The 19,425-nt window shown below is 49.8% G+C and overlaps 1 protein-coding gene across 2 annotated transcripts; it reads right to left on the bottom strand.

The window, feature by feature from the left end:
• Nucleotides 1-3,348: 3,348 nt before the first annotated feature.
• Nucleotides 3,349-5,519, bottom strand: COMMD5 (COMM domain containing 5). 2 transcript variants are annotated; one of them, XM_032415714.1, is made up of 2 exons: nucleotides 5,438-5,519; nucleotides 3,349-4,276 (listed from the first exon to the last, which is right to left on the bottom strand). In XM_032415714.1, the coding sequence occupies exon 2, from the start codon at nucleotides 4,221-4,223 to the stop codon at nucleotides 3,549-3,551; it is 675 nt and encodes a 224-aa protein (XP_032271605.1). In that variant the 5' UTR covers nucleotides 4,224-4,276; nucleotides 5,438-5,519; the 3' UTR covers nucleotides 3,349-3,548. The 2 variants fall into 2 exon arrangements, with proteins under 2 accessions (XP_032271605.1, XP_032271604.1); XM_032415713.1 differs by having other exon boundaries at nucleotides 3,349-4,445; nucleotides 5,438-5,507.
• Between the last annotated feature and the right edge of the window lie 13,906 nt (nucleotides 5,520-19,425).

The following is a 19,425-nucleotide window of genomic DNA, read 5'->3' as shown; positions in this document are numbered from 1 at the left end:
AATAGATGGAGGACACTGCCAACAGCGCAGCCCCACCCAGGTCGGGAGGGAAGGCTGACCACACCAGCTCCCCCATCAGCTGTTTGACTTTGGGCAAGCCTCTGACCTCCGTGAAGTGGGGAAGCTTCAACCTGTGAGTTAGGGGGTGGACACACGTGCAGTACGTGGACCGGTGCGCAGCGCCTGCCGTTACACCGGTAAGAACCCTGTGCTCGCGGCTGCGCTGCCGGGGGCCGGCCTGTAAGGGGTGATGGAGAAACCTGTACTGAGAATGGACTTTGGGTCACAGCTGGTCGATGATGTCAAGGGCTTTAAAATGTTCACATTCTGGGCGCCTGGGTGGCTCAGTCGTTAAGCGTCTGCCTTCGGCTCAGGTCATGGTCCCAGGGTCCTGGGATCGAGTCCCACATCGGGCTCCCTACTCTGCGGGAGGCCTGCTTCTCCCTCTCCCACTCCCCCTGCTTGTGTTCCTGCTCTCGCTATGTGTCTCTCTGTCAAGAAAATAAATAAAATCTTTAAAAAAAAATAAATAAAATGTTCACATTCTGCCTCCTTTGTTCCCATTTCTAAACGGTTTCAGTACATAAAATGGTTTTATCACTAACCAGCACTGTGATTTTTAACGGGGGGGAAAAAAAACACAGCCACTATGGTCTGTGTCACCCCCCTCCCCTCCAAAATCTGTATGTTGAAACCCTAACGCCCAGCGTAATGGTATGAGGAGCTGGGGCCTTGGGGATGTGATTAGGCCATGGGTTCAGAGCCCCCCGAGAGCTCCCTCACCCCCAGAACCTTGTGAGGACACGGAGAAGTCTGCAACCCGGCCATGCCAGCACCCTGGTTCCGGACCATCAGCCCCCAGAGCTGTGAGAAATGAACGATGTTGAAGCTGCCCAGCCTGTGGTGTTTTGTTTGTGTCTAGAGGGACACGGCACACCCGCCAAGGGGAAGGGCTCGTTCTGCCGCCACTAGCAGCAGCGGTCACACCCGGGAGAACGGAGCCACCACACCCACGCACAGTGTAAGTCCGCTGCCGTGGCTGTCTGTGGGCAAAAGGACTTTGAAATTCTTTTTTCTTAAGTTTGTTTTTACTTTTTTTTTTCCCCAAACGTATCCTGAGTCTGTATTCCCTGAACATGTCCAAGGGTCACGACAGACACACCTGGCACAGAAGGCCTCCATCACTGGGTGGGCGGACATGGTGCTCAGCAAGTACGTGGGCCAAACGGCAGCTTGGATGGCCCAGTCCAGCTCCCACCCTCGGAGCAGCAGGGCCCCGATGACCGCGGACGCCGCAGGAGACAGAATCCGCGCCCCTCAGTTGAGCCAGGCCTGGGCCCCACCTGGGGGCTCCACCTGGGAGCTCAGCTGCTGAAGCCCTACCTCTGCGTGCGCAGCCCCACCCCACCTTGTCCTCAGTGCCCCACACCCACATTGCCACGACCCTGACTCCGAGGGAGAAGGATTAACTGAGAGGGTGGGAGTGCTCTGCCCTCGATGGGGCCCCGATGGGGCCCCGGCACAGAGCAGGGGGGCAGGAAGGGGGTTCTGGGAAAGGGCAGGGCTCATGAGCTGTTTTTCAGGGGAAGTTCCTGCAGGCTGCTCAGGCCTATTTATCCTACAAGACTTGTGAGCTGGTTGCTTAGCGGAGAGACCATGGAGGTGGGGACACCGCCAGGGGAACACGGACTGACAGCAAACGTCTCTGCAAAAAGCAGGACCCACGTCCCCTACCTGGGGGCCAGTTATGCTGGAAAGTGCAACACTGGCCACGGGCCTGAACACTCCCACCCTGGAGGCACCCAGCAGAGATCACGCTCTCCTCCACCCTGCACACTCTCACTGCGAAGTACTGAATTGTGTCCCCCGCCAAGTTCATGTTAAAGCCCTAACCCCCGGTGTGACTGTTTATGGGGATGGGGCCTTCAGGGAGGTGATTAAGGTTAAATAGGGTGGGGCTCCGACCCAACAACAGGACCGGTGTCCTTAATGAGACGAAGAGAGAGCTCTCTTCTCTCACACATGCACGTGGCCTGAGGAAAGGCTGTCTGCAGGCCTCTGACCGGGACCTGACTCTGCTGGGACTCTGATCTCGCACTGCCAGCCTCCAGAACCGTGAGGAAATAGAATTCTGTTGTTAAAGCCACTCAATCTAGGCTATTTTGTTATGGCAGCCCGAGCTGCCTGAGACACCCACTCAGAGGATCCCAGGAGAGGCCCCTGTCCCCCTCTCCCCGACTCCACCTCAACCCTGGCAACAGCCTCTCCACCACAGGGCTCCCAACCCCTGCCCTTGTGCTCTACTGTGCTCGCAACACAGCATCCAGGGAGGTCCTTTTGGAGCAACTGTCAGGTCACACCGCTCTGCTCAGAGTAGAGCCGAAGTTCTTACAGAGCCCCCGGGGCGTGCCCTCCACACCCTCTACTCACCCCTCACCCAGCCACCGCTGCTCGGGCTGTGCACCAGGAGCTGCTGCCCCCACCCCTCAGACTGCTCTGCTCCCTTACCTCCTTCAAGTCTTTGCTCATATACCGTGTCCCCACCCCATGACCCAATTTAGGATGACAGCCCAGCTCTTCCATAATCCTGCCTCCCGTCCTGGGACCCTGCTCTATTTCTTTTCTTTCTTTCTTTTTTTACTTTAAGATTTTATTTATTTATTTGAGATAAAGAGAAACAGGAGTGGGGGCTAGGAGCGCTGAGCAGGGAGCTGGACACAGGGCTCATCCCAGGACCTGGAGATCATAACCTAAGCCCAAGGTAGACATTTAACCGACTGAGCCACCCAGGTGCCCCTCTTTCTTTTTCCTTTTGTAAATATTTATTTTAGAGAGAAAGAGAGCGTGAGTGGGAGGAGGGGCATAGGGAGAGAATCTCAAGCAGACTCCTTGCTGAGCAGGGAGTCTTGATCCCAGGACCCTGAGATCATGACATGAGCCGAAATCAAGAGTCAGATGCTTAAGAGACCAAGCCACCCAGGGGCCAACCCCTGCTCTGTTTCTGCACCACTTACCCTCCTCTGAAAAGCTTTGCCAGTCATTTTGTATTATGCATTTTGTAATGTCTCCCCCTCACCACTAGAATGTTGGCTCCATGAGGTCAAAGATATAACACAGGAAAATGAGATGTCCACACTAAAACAAAGGGTTCACAAAAGCAAATAAGCAAATGCTACATGAGGCCAGGCCCAGTGACCACACAGAGTCCACAAAAAGGCCTTGACCTGGACACCCGATGGCAACCAAACCAGAACCACACATGGCCCCCCCACAGCAGCAGGTGCCCTCACCCAGTAATAAAACCAATAGCCAGGGGAGGGTGTACAGTCTGATGCCCACCCAGGAGGACGCTTTTTTTATAGCTGCTTTATTTCCAATAAAAAGGGAAGATCCAGCTTTCTCAACTAAACAGACAATGACATGATTACATTCAAACATCTCAGGAATGCCTCCTGGAAGGGCAGGCTTTGTTTGCAGACAAAGAGACAAGACAAAGAGTTGTCGGAGCCAACTCTCCCCAGGTGACTGCAATGGGATTGCAAGCACGGTCAGTCCTGCAGTTTGAGCTCACACCTCTTCTCCAGGTCGGCCATCTCCTTGAGGACCAGGGCCACACTGTACCGCAGCTCCTGGAACTTGGCTGTGGGGATCTCAAAGCGGAATGCCGACCCATCTGAAAGCTTCAGCTGCATCAGGACACTTGGCTGCAGGGAGCGGGCCAGGGCACTGGTGGAGATTGCCACGTCCACCCTCCACCACAAGCCGGCAACATGGGGCAGCCAGGCCCCCTGCTGCCCGGCCACAGAGTTGAGGAGAAGCCGCTGGCTCCCAAACACCACACTGGCCAAGTCTGTGACCAGGTCTTGGGGGATGCAGAGCTCCTGGAGCTGGTCCTTGAAGGCGTCAGGCTTCAGGCTGGCTGGGGGCAGCCGGATGGCCTGCTGGAGCAGTGTGTTTGTGCCAGCGAGGAGGACACCCAGCCGTTCCTCCGACAGGTCTGCTCCAGCCCTGAGGCGCTGCACAGCCTCCCGGCAGTCCTCTCCCTGTAGACTGCTGACCACCAGCTTCAGCAACTTTCTGAATGTGCCCCTGTCCAGGTCTCCCAGGAGCCGGGGCATTGCTGCCACTTCTGGGGGGAGCTGGGCCCCCAGGAAACTCACCCGGCCACTGTGGCTATCACCAGGGTAATGCAGGTATGGAGCTGCAGTCCCCAAGCCAGACATTGCTGCTTCCTCCTTTTTGATCAAGCAGCCCAGAAGAAAGGTCTCAGCTGCAACTGCCAGGGGCGGGGAGAAGAGAAGTCCAGTAACTCCCATGTGCTCTGGGCCAGAAAATGAGGACTTCAAGATGCTGACAGCATGAACCACCTACGACAGCCAATGTAATGGGAGGTGCCCTGAGAGCAGGTGGCAGATGGGCCCACTTTAATCCCGGCAAGAGACGAGCTGGCAGGGAAGGGAGACAGGGTGGGCAGGAGAAGAGAACCAGAAAACAGGAGGGGACACATAAGTTCTCCAAATACATAATGGAGAAAAGAGTGAAGGAGAAGAGAAGTCCGGAGAACACAGGGATGTAACAGCCACTGCTGCTGCCAGCCACCACACTAAGCTCAGTCAGCCGTGAATCGCACGACGGCTCGGCGGGAGCCGATAAGGAAACCGAGGCTCCAACACGACTGCCCACGGACTAGAGCCCAGGCCTGTCCATGGAAAGTCCCCACGGTTTCCACAGCACAGGAGAAACCAGACACAGGCAGGCGGGAGGGGCACGTGACAAGAGGTACCGTGGCACCTGGAGAAAAGCTCGGGGTCAGTACCTGACGGTATAACGTCACGGCACATCTCAGGTGACCAAGCCACACGCACAGGACAGAGCTCGGCGGAGCACAGAAGGGTCCTCACCACACAGCGAAATGGGGCGCGGCGAAGCGCGGGGCAGCCCGGGGGCACAGGGGGTCCTCTACTGGCTTCATCGTATCGCATTGTCCCGGGAAGGCAGGGCCCCCCTCGCCCTGCCCGTCAACGACCACCCACTGCCCAAGCGCGGGTGTTCCCCAACTGCCTGGCGCCTGGCCCCCATCAGGAACTGCCTTCCACTGCCCCGGCCGCCCGCTGCTCAGACCCTGCTCCCGGGAGGACAGCGTGCTGCCCCCCGCTGACGCTCTCCTGGCCACCGGCCCCGAGGAAGCAGCTGACAGAGACCGGCCCGGTTGGAGTCGTGCCCCGTGCTCGCCGGGGAGGCCCTGGCCACCGGCCGCACGGCCGAGCGGCCGCCCAGGAGCCGCGGTCCCCGCCGCCGGGCCCCGCCCCACGCAGCCCCGGATCCGCCTCCAGAGCTTCTCGAATGGAGCGGCCAAGGAGCCATATCGCGGTCCGCTGCCTCCGCCCGGAAAGAGGGACCCCACCCCCGTGCCCCAAAGTCCGAGATGCCCCCGCACCTGCAGAGCGCCGTCTGGGGATACGCGGCCCCGCGAAGCTCAGCGGCGCCGCCACACCGGAAGCGGGGCCAGATGCCCGGAAGCGACCCGGAGACGCTTCCTGGCAGCTCTAGGACGCCGGGAGGACCCGGCGCTCTGTGATCCGGTCATCAGAGCAAGGCGTTTGTTCTGAAGGGGCTGAAGGCGGTCATAGCCTGCGGGATGCACCTGCAGCCATCGTTCTGCGAGGATTTCAAAGGCCCTTCACGGACGGGCGGGTCCCGGTCTCCGCTGGGGGGTCTCTGGGGTGGGACCCTCATCCACCAGGCCGGACCAGGAGGGTCCAGGAAGAAGGCCGGTGGCACAGACCCCGGGGTCCTGGGCAGCCCCCACCTGAGGGAAGTCCAGCCTGCATCCCCCCGCGTGGCTGTGGGTGACGACGGCTGCACAACAGTGTGAATGTGCTTAACGTCTCAATTGTACATTTAAATGGGTGAATTGTATGGTATGTGAATTATACCTCAATAAAGCTGTTATTTTTAAAAGTCGGTGAAAGGGAGGCAAACAACCCAATTAAAATGAGCAGAAGATTTGAATAGATATTTCTCCAAGGAGGATATAAAATGGCTAATGAACGTGGGCAGAAATGTTGGCTGTTGTTGGCCATTAGGGAGAGGCCACAGGGAGGTGCCCTTGCATACTATTAGAAGGGTGATAAGCAAAAGACAAGGCAAGGGCTGAGTGTTTGTGTCCCCCAAAATTCATATGCTGAAACCCCAATCCCAATGTGATGGTATTTGGAAATGGGGCCTTCGGGAGGGATTTAAGTCATGAGGGTAGGGCCCCGTAAACAGGATTAGTGCCCTTTAGGAAGAGGCCACAGGGCAAGCTAGCTCCTTCCACTACGTGAGGGTGCAGCCTACAACCTGGAAGGGGGGCCTCAGCCGAACCCGACCGTGCGGGCACCCGACGTCAGACCGCCCGCCTCCAGGACTGTGAGACAGCAGCCTCTGTTGTTTGCTAGCCACCAGTCCTCGGTGCTTCGCTGTAGCCGCCCAGACCAAGCCGAAAACAGCGATGGAGAGGACGTGGGCAAGATGAAACCCTTCTCAACGGCTGGCGGGAATGGAGACGAGAAAAGAGTTCTGCGTTATCTTAAAAAATTAGAAATACTTATATTACTCATATCGACCTTAAAAGTAAAACAGCCAGTTATTTTTTGGGAAAATGGGTTCGTTTGGTGTGAAAATTCATAAAAGGAAAGCTCATTTAGTATGGAGCCAAGCGGCCAGCAGGGGGCGCGCTGACACCCACCGCTCCTCGGGGCCCTTTGCGTAGTACTTTCCTGCCCCGGAAGAAGATTTCCTCCTCCCGGCAGCCCAGCCAATGAGAAGCCACTATACTTCCGGCTCCCGGTTTAGTCCAACGGACTTTCAGTTGACGGCAGCGCCTCCCTTGTTCTAGGTTTGTTATCCCGAATTGCGGTTCTCTGCTGTTCCCAAATAAACCTGTTTTTGCTGGTAACCTAAGGAATAGTTTTATTTTCTATATCTGCTAGCAAGAATCTGTTCCGTTTTATAGTTCAGTAGATTGAATGGACCACAGTTTGTTTCTTGGCTGGACAACAGCGATCTTTGCAGGATTTGCCCGTCATAAGTAGATCTGCTGTGAATTTTCAGGTTACAAGTTTTCTTGTGTACATATTTTCATTTCTATTGGGTTAGGAATGAAATTGCTGAGTCAGAACAGGCGTATGTTTCATTTTATGAGAAAGTGCATGATTTTGATTTGGTTTTTTGGAGTGGTTGTATCATTTTATATTCTCATCAGAAGTTTCAAGGAGTCCCAGGTGCTCCATTTCCTTGCCAATATTTGGACCTGTCACTTTTAAACATCCATTCTGGTGGGTGTATGGTGATGCTTTTCATTTTCGTTTCCCTAATGACGAGTGACACACACTATCTCATGTGCTCATTGGACATTCATGAATCTTTGTAAAGGTATTGGTAAAATATTTTACCTATTTTTTACTGAGTGGATTGGCAATTGTTACTATTATTATAACCATTTTATTGAGGTACGATTGACATGTAAAAAGATGTATATATTTAATGTATACAACTTGATGAGTTTGGGGATAAGGATTCACCCATGAAACCTAAAGTTTCCTCCCACCCCCTTTATTATTATTTTTGTGCATGTGCAGCAAGAACACTTAACATAAGCTCTACTCTCTTAGCAAATTTTAAGTATACAATACAGTATTGTTGACTATAGGCACTACACTGTATAGCGGATCTCTAGAAATTATTTACCTTGCATAACTGCAACTTTGTACCCTTTTACCATAGTGTCCCCATTTCTCCCTCCCCCAGTCCCTGGCAACCATAGTTCTAATCTCTGTTTCTGAGTTTAGCTATTTTAGATTCCACATATAAGGGAGATGATACAGAATTTGTCTTTCTGTGTCTGGTTTATTTCACTTAGCATAATGTCCTCTAGGTTCATTCATGTTGTAACACGTGGCAAGATTTCCTTCTTTTTTGAAGCTGAATAAAATTCCATTGTGTGTATATGTGTATATATATATAAATATATATATACAATATATATAAACAACTATATAGCACATATACTTTGTATATATATATGTGAATATATGTTACATTTTCTTTATCCACTTGGTTGACACACAGTTTGCTTTCATATCTTGGCTATTGTGAACAATGCTGCAATGGACATGGGAGTGCCGATATTTCTTGGAGATCTTGCTTTCAATTCCTTTGGATAAATACCCAAAAGTGGGATTTTTAATTTTGGGGGGAATCTTCATACTGTTTTCCATAACAGCTGTAGTTACATTCCCACCAACAATGCCCAAGGTTCTCTTTTCTCCACACCCTTGCCAACAATTGTTTTTTTTTTAAGATTTTATTTATTTATTTATTTATTTGAGAGAAAGAGAGAACAAGGGGGGGGGGGGGGGGGTGGAGCAGAGGGACAGGGACAAGCCCACTCTGCGTCAAGTGCAGACCCTGACACAGAGCTCAATCTCATGACCCTGAGATCAGGAGATCTCATACAGCTCAACAGCAAACAAAACAAGATCATGACCTGAGCCGAAACCAAGAGTCAGAAGCTTAACCAACTGAGGTACCCAGGCACGCTGGGTTTTTTGTTTGTTTGTTGGTTGGTTGGTTTTTGGGTGGTTTTTTTGTTTTTTTTGGTTTTGTTTGTTTGTTTGTTTGTTTAGTAATAGCCACCCTAACAACTCTGAGGTTTTGATTTGCATTTCCCTGATTAGTGATGTTGAACACCGTTTCATGTACCTGTTGGTCATCTATATATCATCTTTGGAAAAATGTCTTTTCAGGCCCTTAGCCCATTTTTTAATCTAGTTATTTGGGTTTTTTTTGTTTTGTTTGCTTTGTTTTGTTTGCTGTTGAGCTGTATGAGTCCCTCACATATTTTAAATCTGAACCCCTTATCAGGTATGTGGTTTGCAAATATTCCCTCCCCCATTCCACAGGTTGCCTTGTCACTTGTTGATGGTTTCCTTTGCTGTGCAGAAGCTTTTTAGTTTGATGTAGTCCCACTTGTTTATTTTTGCTTCCCTTGCTTATGCTTTTGGTGTCATATACAAAAATTCATCAATGTCAAGGAGTTTTTCCCCTATGTTTTCTTCTAGGAGTTTTATGGTTTTGGGTCTTATGTTTAAATATTTAATCCATTTTGAGTTGATTTTTGCATATGGTGTAAGATAAGGGTCCAATTTCATTCTTTTGCATGTAGACATCCAGTCTTCCCAATGTGAAATAGTAAGAAACACACATATATGTCTCTGTCCCGAGTCCCTGCTAATATTTAGTCTTTGACTCCACTTCAACACCAAGCTTCTGAATGCCTTGTAATTTCCAAAGTGATAGGAGTGTCTGAGTGATGGTGTCCAAAGTGATAGGAGTTTAAGGAGTGACCCTTAAAACCCTTGGAATTCCCTGGGTGATAGGAGTGTCTTTTTTAAAAGATTTATTTATTTGAGAGAGAGAGAGAGCATGCACACGAGTGGGGCGAGGTGTAGAGGGAGAGAATCCTCAAGCAGAATCCTGGCTGAGTGTGGAGCCCAACCTGGGGCTCAATCTCACGGCCTGAGATGAGATCATGACCTGAACTAAAACCAGGAGTCAGACGTTCAACTAACTGAGTCACCAGGTGCCCAGTGGAGTCTTTTTTTCTAATGAGGTGACTCTCGGTGTGCCCTTGAATGGTCTGAGTAGAAGCTTGGAATGTTCAGTCTTACTCCCTTGTCCTCCAGAGAGGGGAGAGGAACTAGAAAATAAGATAATTATCGATCATGCCCATGTGATGAAGCCTCCATAAAAATTCCCAAAATATGGGGTTCAGTGAACTTCGGGGTTGGTGAGTACTTGGAGAGGTGGGGAGAGTATCACACCTTCAGAGGGCATAGAGGACCCCATCCTCATTCCTCATCCTGTGCATCTCTTCCATCTAGCTGTTCCTGATTATACTCCTTAGAATAAACCGGTAATCTAGTAAGCAAAGTGTTTTCCTTTTTTTTTTTAAGTATTTTTTTAAAGATTTTATTTATTTATTTGACAGAGAGAGACACAGCGAGAGAGGAAACACAAGCAGGGGGAGTGGGAGAGGAAGAAGCAGGCTTCCTGCCGAGCAGGGAGCTCGATCCCAGGACCCTGGGATCATGACCTGAGCCGAAGGCAGACGCCTAAAGCCTGAGCCCCCCGGGCGCCCCAGCAGTGTTTTCCTGAGCTCTGTGAGCCACTCTAGCAGATCATCAAACCTGAGGACGGGTGGAGCCTTTGACTTATAGCCAGTTGTTCAGAACAACCTGATCTTGGCAATCGGACTCCGATGTCGGACTGAGTCCTTCACTTGTGGAGCTGTCTCTACTTCCCCAGTATGCCCTCTGTTTGCATGGGGCTGGCATGGCCATCATTACCTACACTGCAAGGCTGCCCTCTGCCCTGCTCTGACATGCCATTCTTTTTATTTTTTTTTATTTTTTTATTTTTTTAAAGATTTTATTTATTTATTTGAGACAGAGAGAATGAGAGAGAGAGAGCACATGAGAGGGGGGAGGGTCAGAGGGAGAAGCAGGCTCCTCGCTGAGCAGGGAGCCCGATGCGGGACTCGATCCCGGGACTCCAGGATCATGACCTGAGCCGAAGGCAGTCGCTTAACCAACTGAGCCACCCAGGCGCCCTCTGACATGCCATTCTTATGTGGGCTTCATGTACTTCCCAAACATGTCTGTGCACAGACCCCCAATTACTGCCCCTGACTTGTATCTTTCAGACTGAAGGAAAAAGGGAAGCAAGAATTTCATTAGCAAACATTTTCATTAGCAACTTCCTGAACCCCTGAGCTCTTCCTTTCCTCACAAATAGGCAACAGATATCTTGCTTGGCAACCGTGGTGGCCAGGAGAATGTTCCTAACACACCTGCAACTACAGGGACGTCATTAATTATGGGTTCCGTGGTTGAGCTCTGAAACTTATTAACATGTTTGTGCTGAGGCCATACCTCCCAGGGCTGGTCCCCACCAGCTACTGAGCATGGCAGGGACACTAAGGCAGATCCATTCCTGGAATACACAGGATCCCAAGGTGGCAGACTTGGTCTCAATAAGTTTGCTTGGGGGGCGCCTGGGTGGCTCAGTCATTAAGCGTCTGCCTTCGGCTCAGGTCATGATCCCAGGGTCCTGGGATCAAGCCCCGCATCCGGCTCCCTGCTTGGCGGGAAGCCTGCTTCTCCCTCTCCCACTCCCCCTGCTTTTGTTCCCTGTCTCGTTGTGTCTGTCTCTGTAAAATGACTAAATAAAATCTTTAAAAAAAAAATAAGTTTGCTTGGATGGCACAGGCCTGGGATGATTCCACCCAAACTTCTCCTCTCTCTGATCAGACTTGAATTGTGGTCTGACAGCTCTCCCCAACTTCCCTGACTCCCTATTTTCTCTCATACAGCTCTTTTGTAATATTTAATCCTGTCTTGGTGTCTGCGTCTTGGAGGACCCAGACTAACACAAATGAACCATACATGGGTGATCAGGAAGACATTTGGGACTGCTTTGCCCACTGTCTGGCTGGTGAGGAGGACACTGTCCTGGTTAATAGGTGGTCCCTGACACAAAATGGTGACTCATTTGCTAAGCATGTCACCTGTGGTGACCTTGCCAAATTACCCAGTGGGAGGAAATGCCATGAGAGGGGCAATGATGCAGGCATTTGGAAAATATGGGGAAAATGACAGAATGACAGAGTCCTGAGATTTTGGAGCATGGCTGTGCCATCTGCTGAAGAGAATTATATGTCATTTGAGAAACGGGTCTTGGCATATTCCTGGACCCTGGTAGGGGAAAAAAAACGCTGATTATGGGACATCAAGTGGCTCTGTGTCCATATATCCTTCCCATTATGAGGTGAGGTCTATAAGGCCTACAAAGGCATAAAGTTAGGGAGGCCCAGCAGCAATCCATTATAAAGTGGAAATGATACATCCGGGATGATGCCCAGATAGGGCCAGGGGACACAGGTAAGCTGAGTGGGTAGGTAGCCCAGTCTCCCATGTCTCTCACCCCCCAGCTCACAGCTATGACCATATCGGGGTTTCTGCATGAGCAGCTAAAGGAGGAAGGAAGGGTATGGACTTGGTTTCTAAATGGGTCAGCTCAGTACGTGGGCACATGTCAAAAATGGGCGGCGGGAGGTGCACTACAGCCACACACAAGGGTGGCCTTGAAAGCCAGTGGGAGGGGAGTTCACCCAGCGGGCGGAGCTGTATGCCGTGTGCCTGCTCATCCAGCCCGTGTCGAAACCCAGGTGGCTTGTGGTGAGAATATACAGATTCCCGGGCAGTGCCAGGTCTTGGCTGTCTGGTTGGGGGCCTAGAAGGAAAAGAGGGCTTGGGAACAAAGAGGTCTGGGGTAGAGGACATGGGAGTGGGCATGGGGTGTGCAGATTTTGGTATTATAGCTGAACCAGAAAGCATCCACCACAGAAGAGGCACCAAACAACTAAGAAGTCAAAAGAACTCCGGACATTAGCCAGCCACTCTGGAGCCAGTAAAGTGGGTACCTGAAAGTGACTGTGGTAACAAAAATGGGCCCTCCCCCTGCGACGGGCCTGTCTAGCAGCTGCCCCCTCTGTCCAACGTGTGGGAAACAACCTGACTACATCAGGCAGGCCGCTTCTATCCTGGAAGAGGTGGAGACCAATTCCAGGCATGAGTTTTCCTTACCTGCCCAACCTCAGCCAGTACCACCTGGGGCTTGCAGATCGCTTCATCCACAGGCACGGAATCTCACCTAGTGTGGTAACCAAATAGGGGACCCACTGCACAGTGAAGGAAGTGTGAGACCCAGTGGCTGTGTCCTGTAGCATGTTACCCAGAGGCAGCTGGCCTCACAGAATACTGGACTGGCCTTCTGATAGGTCAGGTGAAGCATAAGTTTGGAGAAATCACCATCCTTTGGGACACGTGCATTAAATCATACTTTGTGCTTCAACATAAAGATCACATGGGTCTGGGAATCTAAGCGCTGAAGCAGGAGTGGTCCTACTCACCATAACTCCCCATTTTCCACTGGGGCTTTGTACTTCGGAAGCCCACAGTTCTGGATTTTGCAGAATTGGATGCCCTGGTCTCCAAGAGGATGCAGCAAGGGTCCCCCTGAACAAGCTCTCACTGCCGCCAGGGCAATTTTGACTGGCAGGAGTAATTGGATCGTGATCGCCAGGGGGCTGGGCTACAGTTATACAAAGGAGGCAGGGAGGAATGCGTCCGGACCCAGATTGTTTTTTGGGGCATCTCCTGGTTCCCCCCTGTCCCACAATAATTGTAAACAAACACAATGGCAGCCCAGCTAAGAAGGGTGCAAGTGTAAGGGGCTCAGACCCTTCTGAATGAAGGTTTGCATCACATCACCAGGTGAGCCAAGACCTACCATGTTGACAAGAGAGGGTGGGGGGACTTTACAGTGGATAATGGAGAGGAGAGTGAGAGCTTGTTGCCATGAGATCAACTTCAGTGCTGGGAGTCTGTTCATCCCACTGACCTGAGTTTCATCTCAGGAAGAAAGACCGTTGGAGAGCATGGATCTCTGAACTGATAGTGACAACTACAGAGTACAAGGGGTGGACAGTGGTGGTCATGAGAAGGCACCTTGCAGACCTCCCACTGTAGGAAACGGAACTAAGGTCGTAAAATTCATTGCTCAGTGTGCGGAGTCAGTGCTGAGGCAACGATTCCTGCAGGCTGCTCCCCGCCGACAACTGAGTGCCGCAGGAACAATAGGCACTGTCTGGGGGTGACTGGGACACCTTTGACAGCTGGCTTTGGTTCAAGGACTCCCTGACAGCTTTGCTGACCCTTCTTTAGACTGCTTGGCAGCCTGGAATGCTTTCACCCAAACTTCTCTTTTTCACTCTGGGTAAAATTTGCACTGTCCTGATTCCCTCCCTGTTTTCTCTTACACAGATATTTCTCCTAGGAATATCCTTGCATGTTTATTCTCATCTCGGCACCTGCTTCCTGGAGCACCTTAACTAACACAGGAACCTAAGTTTTCCTATCATCTTTACCCCAACCACTTGGATGGAAGCTGTTTCATTCTTCTCAACTGACTTCCTCAGTTAATGCCTTATATGCACCTGATGACAGAACTCTTTTGACAACACTCAGGGGCCCTTTTCTCTTGGGCTTCCCTGGAACGCTGAGCCCACATTTCCCTGGGCTAGAGTTCCTCCTATTGCCTAGGGCATCCTTCTGATGGCCTGCCAATTACTTCTGTGGGGTATAGAGCTGCCACTTCTACCCCTCCTGGCTTGCTATCGGGAGCCACCAACCAGTGTTTAGGTCATACGTTAGAATGCTCACGTTGTGGGGTGCCTGGGTGGCTCAGTCAGTTGAGCGTCTGACTTTTGGTTTCAGCTCAGGTCATGATCTCAGGGTCCTGGGATGGAGCCCCGCATTAGGCACCGCGCTCAGCACAGTTTCTTCTCGAGATTCTCTCTCCCTCCCCCTCTGCCTCTCCTGCTTGTGTTCTTGCTCTCTTTCTAAAATAAATAAATAAACCTTAAAAAAAATGTTCACATTGTATCAATTTCCATGTTATGTCTCCAGGAGGATGTCCCAGATCTGCTTAACTTGAATCTCTGTTAATTGTCAATAAGACAAGGTTTATACAAACTACTTTGAATCCTCTAAGTGTAAAAACAAGATTTTCCTGAGATCTTTCCAACACTCTGAGTATTTTTGCAGTGAGGTAAAGACTGACATGGAATGGCTGAGAGCTTCAGTTGAAGTCTTATCTGCATTTCCAAAATTAACGATAATCCCTTAAGCATGCAATGTCTGATGGAGACATTGTCTTGGTTTCTCTCCAGTATGAAGTGTAGCTATAAGAAAACATGTGGTTCCCAACTATAGGCTTTCCCATATCTGTTGTGTATATGCAGCTCCTGTCTAGAATAAATGTGACATTTAATAAAGTTTGAAACATGAGTGGTATTCACATGTAATGCATCAACAGAACTTTTTACATCAGGGTGAATTTTATTTTATGTAGAGTAAGATATGAACTCTGAATAAAGGTTTTCTACATTCATTACATTTATTTGTAGGGTCTTTTTCCAGTGTGAACTCTCGATGGTGAATAAGTAGTGAACTCTGACAGAAAGCTTTTCTACATTCATTACATTTGCACTGTTTCTCTCCAGGGTGAACCCTCCGGTGTGGTGTAAGTTGGGAGCTCTGGCTGAAGGTTTTCCACACACCACACACATAGGGTCTGCCCCTGTCTTTGTTGCTGAATATGCAGTGAGTTTTGAATGAAGGCTTTCCCACACGTACTGCATTTACTGGGCTTCTCTCCAGTGTTAAGTCACTGATGTTGAATAAGATGTGAGCCCCAACTAAAGGATTTCCCACATTCACTACCTTGCAGGGTTTCACTCCAGTGTGAGGTCTATAATGTAGAGCAAGATGTAAATTTTGAGTGAAGGTTTCCCCACACTCTGCATGAGTAAGGCCTCTCTCCGGCATGAATTCTCTGATGTCTACTAAAGAGCGATCTCTGACTGAAAGCATTTCCATATTCATTGCATTCACAGGGTTTCTCCCCAGTATGATTCTTTGATATGGAATAAGTTGTGATTTCTGACTGAAGGCTTTCCCACATTCTTTACAACCATAAGATTCTTCTACTGAATGAATTTTCCCATGCTGAAGATGACCACAGGGTTTCCTACATTCTTCATGCTTAAATGGCTTCTCTCCAGCGTGAGTTCTCTGGTGTTAAGTTGTGGGTTAAGACTGACTGCTTTTCCATATTTATTACACCCCTAAAGGTTCCCTTCACTATGAATTAGCTGATGTTAAGTAAGGCATGAGCTACAAAGGCTTTCAAACATTTATTACATTTATATGGTTTTTCTCCAGTGTGAATTTTTTTTTTTTTTTTTTTGACCTCTAAGATTTAAAGTTTGACTAAGATCTTTCCCACATTCAGGGCACCTGTGGGACTTTTTTCTAGTATGAATTTGCTGATGTAGAATAAGATCTGAATTGTATTAAAGCTTTGGCCACATTCATCGCATCTATGGGCTTTGTCTTCTCTGGGATGTTTCTCACTGAAGTTTTCTTCTAATTCATAAAATTCCTGGTCACTCTGCCACATTGTTTTGTCCTGTGACATGATCATTTCACTAAAGCTTTTCTCCCAAGTTAGGGATTTCCTCAAAGCAGCCCCTTTGGCATTTTCCTGACGGTTGTCTGATACATCTTCATCTTCCTTAGGTCTTGGCAGGAAATTCTGAAGGAGTATTTCTAATACTCCACAGGCGGCTATGTATGAAATCTTTAAAAGTAATAGTTCATTCTCAATCCCCATTAAGGGATCTGGAAGAAAGAAGAGGAACAAAGATGCAAATATGACCACCACTGTGCAGGCACTGAGGAGTCATGTTTCAGCACCTGTTGGTGCCCATCTCCAGGGACTGTGCTGGTTGGAAGTGGCGATGGAGCTGGAGACAGGAGTATGCCATGAACAGGACCGGGATGGGGGGATTTAACTATGAGGCCTGGAAAGAAAGAAGTGGCAGAGACAACCTGGGAGTCCACAGGCGTGAAGTGAAGGGATAGAACAAAGGAGCATCAGATTGTGAAAGGCCTGAATGTGTGAGAGAGAAATTACAATCCTGCAAGTTGTCACTGGACCAACCTCCCAAGTAACTCAGAGACACAGGACCTGCCTCCCCTTCTAGCGCCTGGGGCAGAACCTCTCCATCAGATAATCTTGTTTCACTACCTGGTCATGGCCAAAGCTTTCCCTAGCTCCCACCCAACCCCTCACAAAGGCTCAAGGCTGGCTTCCCACGTTCCCAGGGACACCCTTTGTGTTTCAGGTGGGTCCCTCCCTTGGGACCCTTGATGTCTTCCCTTCACTTGTTCTCTCCCACAATTGTCTGTTCCCTCAGGTGTCTCTGTTCTTCCAAGTTACGCTCCTAATGTGTCCCACTACTGTTTTCTCCAGAACTGGCTTCTCACCTGGGCAGGAACCTCTCTACATCTCTGTAGTCTGTCTCTGGCACATCCAGCAGCCATGGCTCTTCTCCTCTCCCCAGCTGGGAAATCACATTTGGGGTCTGGAAACTCTGCTGGTGGGAAAGGAGATAGAACACGAGCATTTATGCTGAGAACCAAAGCCTATGATCTACAGGGAGCAAGTCAAGAGAGAGAAAAAGAGAGGCTCAGCTGGACCAGGTGGGAAGGTCCAAGGTGGGGGAGTAATCAGGGCCTCTAAAGACAAGACTGTGTCCATGGTGGGGAGGAGGAGGGAGGAGAGAGGGAAGAAGGAGAGTGTAAGGGGGTTAAGGGGGTTCAGACACTGGGCATACAGTAGCCTGCTGGGGACACAGGCAAATTCCTGCCAAACACAAGTGGAATTCCCATGGACTGGTGTAAAATCTACAGGGAACTTGGGGGTGAAGGCTACTTCAGGTCAAGCCTCCCCATGGAGCTCAGGCCACCACCTGGGAAAAGGGCAGAAGGTCCTGTTTCTAGGTCTAGAAAAGTTGTGGATACCACAGCTCACTTAAATGCTCCAGAAACTTCACAACCCTGCAGCGGGGTGCGGGAGGGGAGGAATGCTTACTCAGCCGGATTATGTTCCCATAATTCTCCAGCATCACATCTTTGTAGAGATTCTTTGGTGAACACCTAGATGCATCCATTCATTCCTTGTGAAATACACAGCCACATCCTCAAATGTCACTGAGCCCTGAAACAACATGTCCCCACAGCTCTAAGGACCTTGCTAGTTGACGGTGCTCCAGAGTGGCCCCTTCTTGGAAGGGGGTGTGGCAGGAGTTCCTTCCAACTGGGAAGCTCCGTTCAACTGGCTGAAATGACTGTGGAGAAGGGAAGTTGGCTCCCCATTATCTTACAAGGACAAACACCCGGTTATACCTCTCCCCAGCAGGAAGGAAGGGGTCTTCCTGTGATAACTTAGAGGGTAGGTATGGGTTTATTTACCAGATCTTGGACTGTGAAAAGAATTCATTGCTCTCAAGAAGTGGTAGAAGTTTAAAATGTTGCCAGGGTCAAGAAGGGCAAATAAATATGGTTATGGTTTTGTTCCTAACCTTCTGAACCCTCCTCAGGCCCCTCAATTCCCTGCTAGAAGTCCATCGGGTGTTCCCCGACCACCACTCAAGCCAGAGTGATTTAGTCCCTCAGCTTCAAGGAAAGGGCCAGACCCCCAGCCCCACAATACCAGCGCCCCAGGGCCCAGACCGCAGGAGGCCATGAGGTCCCCATGTAAGCCTGAAACTTGGGAAGAGGCCAGGCGCTGCTGTGCTACACCTCTCTCGCTGTGTCTCTGTCAAATAAATAAAATCTTAAAAACAAAAAACAAAAAACAATGATGGCATCTTCAATGGTATAATCCTTCCAGGTTTTCACGTTGAGTTCATATTGGGGTTCTCTTCCATAGTGTTGACAATCCTTGCCATAGAGTACCATGTATAATGAGCCTTAAAGGTCCTCATGACCCCCTGATCTAGAGCCTATGTTAGAGACACTGTGTTTGGGGGCAAGTAGACCACTTTGATACCTTCAGTGTTGAACTCATGGGGTTCTGGGTGGCCAGGGGCATGGTCCGATATGAAAAGAACTTTAAGAGGCAGTCGCTTGGGGCGCCTGGGTGGCTCAGTTGGTTAAAGATACGACTCTTGATCTCAGCTCAGGTCTTGATCTCCGGGTCCTGATTTCAGGTCCTACACTGGACTCCACAGTAGTAAGCAGTTGTTACTGGCAAGGTGTTTACTGACTTCACAAAGCATGGATGGAACCAATCCACAAAATGGGTTCTCATCCAGGCCTTCTTGTACAACCAAAAGACTGGGAGCTGGTGATTATCTTTTCCCCTCAAGGCTTGGGAGTTAGCAGATTTATAGATAAGGACAGTCCTGATCTTAAACCAGATTGGATTTGCACAAAGCGGTAGAGTTAGCCTTGCCCTTCCTGCCTTAAATCCTGGTGCTTGCTTCTTTTCCTTATCAATAAATGTTCTTTGTGGCATTTCTTTTTTCTGAACAGGCTTGAAAAACCTGTTCAGGCAGATATCCTTTCTCAATGATTTTTTAGGAGATTTTTATTTATTTATTTATTTGACAGAGAGAGAGAGAACAAGCAGAGGGAGCAGCAGAGGGAGAGGGAGAAGCGGGCTCTCTGCTGAGCAGGGAGCCCGACGCAGGGCTCAATCCCAGGACCCTGGGATCATGACCTGAGCCGAAGGCAGACTCTCAACCGACTGAGCCACCCGGGCGCCCCTCTCAATGATTTTCTTAATGGCATCTAAGAACCATCTGCTGCTTCCTTTGCAGAAGCTGCTTCTCCTGTTATCTTGACATTTTTTATGCCAAACCTCCTTCTAAAATTGTCAAACCACCCTTTGCTGGCATTAAATTCTCCA

This window comes from Phoca vitulina, unplaced genomic scaffold (assembly GCF_004348235.1).
Source record: "Phoca vitulina isolate PV1807 unplaced genomic scaffold, GSC_HSeal_1.0 scaffold18, whole genome shotgun sequence".
Taxonomy (NCBI): domain Eukaryota; kingdom Metazoa; phylum Chordata; class Mammalia; order Carnivora; family Phocidae; genus Phoca; species Phoca vitulina.
This window is presented reverse-complemented; position numbering and strand designations above follow the sequence as displayed.

What these genes read in the sequence shown, in the direction of transcription:
- COMMD5 (XM_032415713.1), bottom strand. Translation starts at nt 4,316, where the DNA reads ATGGGAGTTACTGGACTTCTCTTCTCCCCGCCCCTGGCAGTTGCAGCT.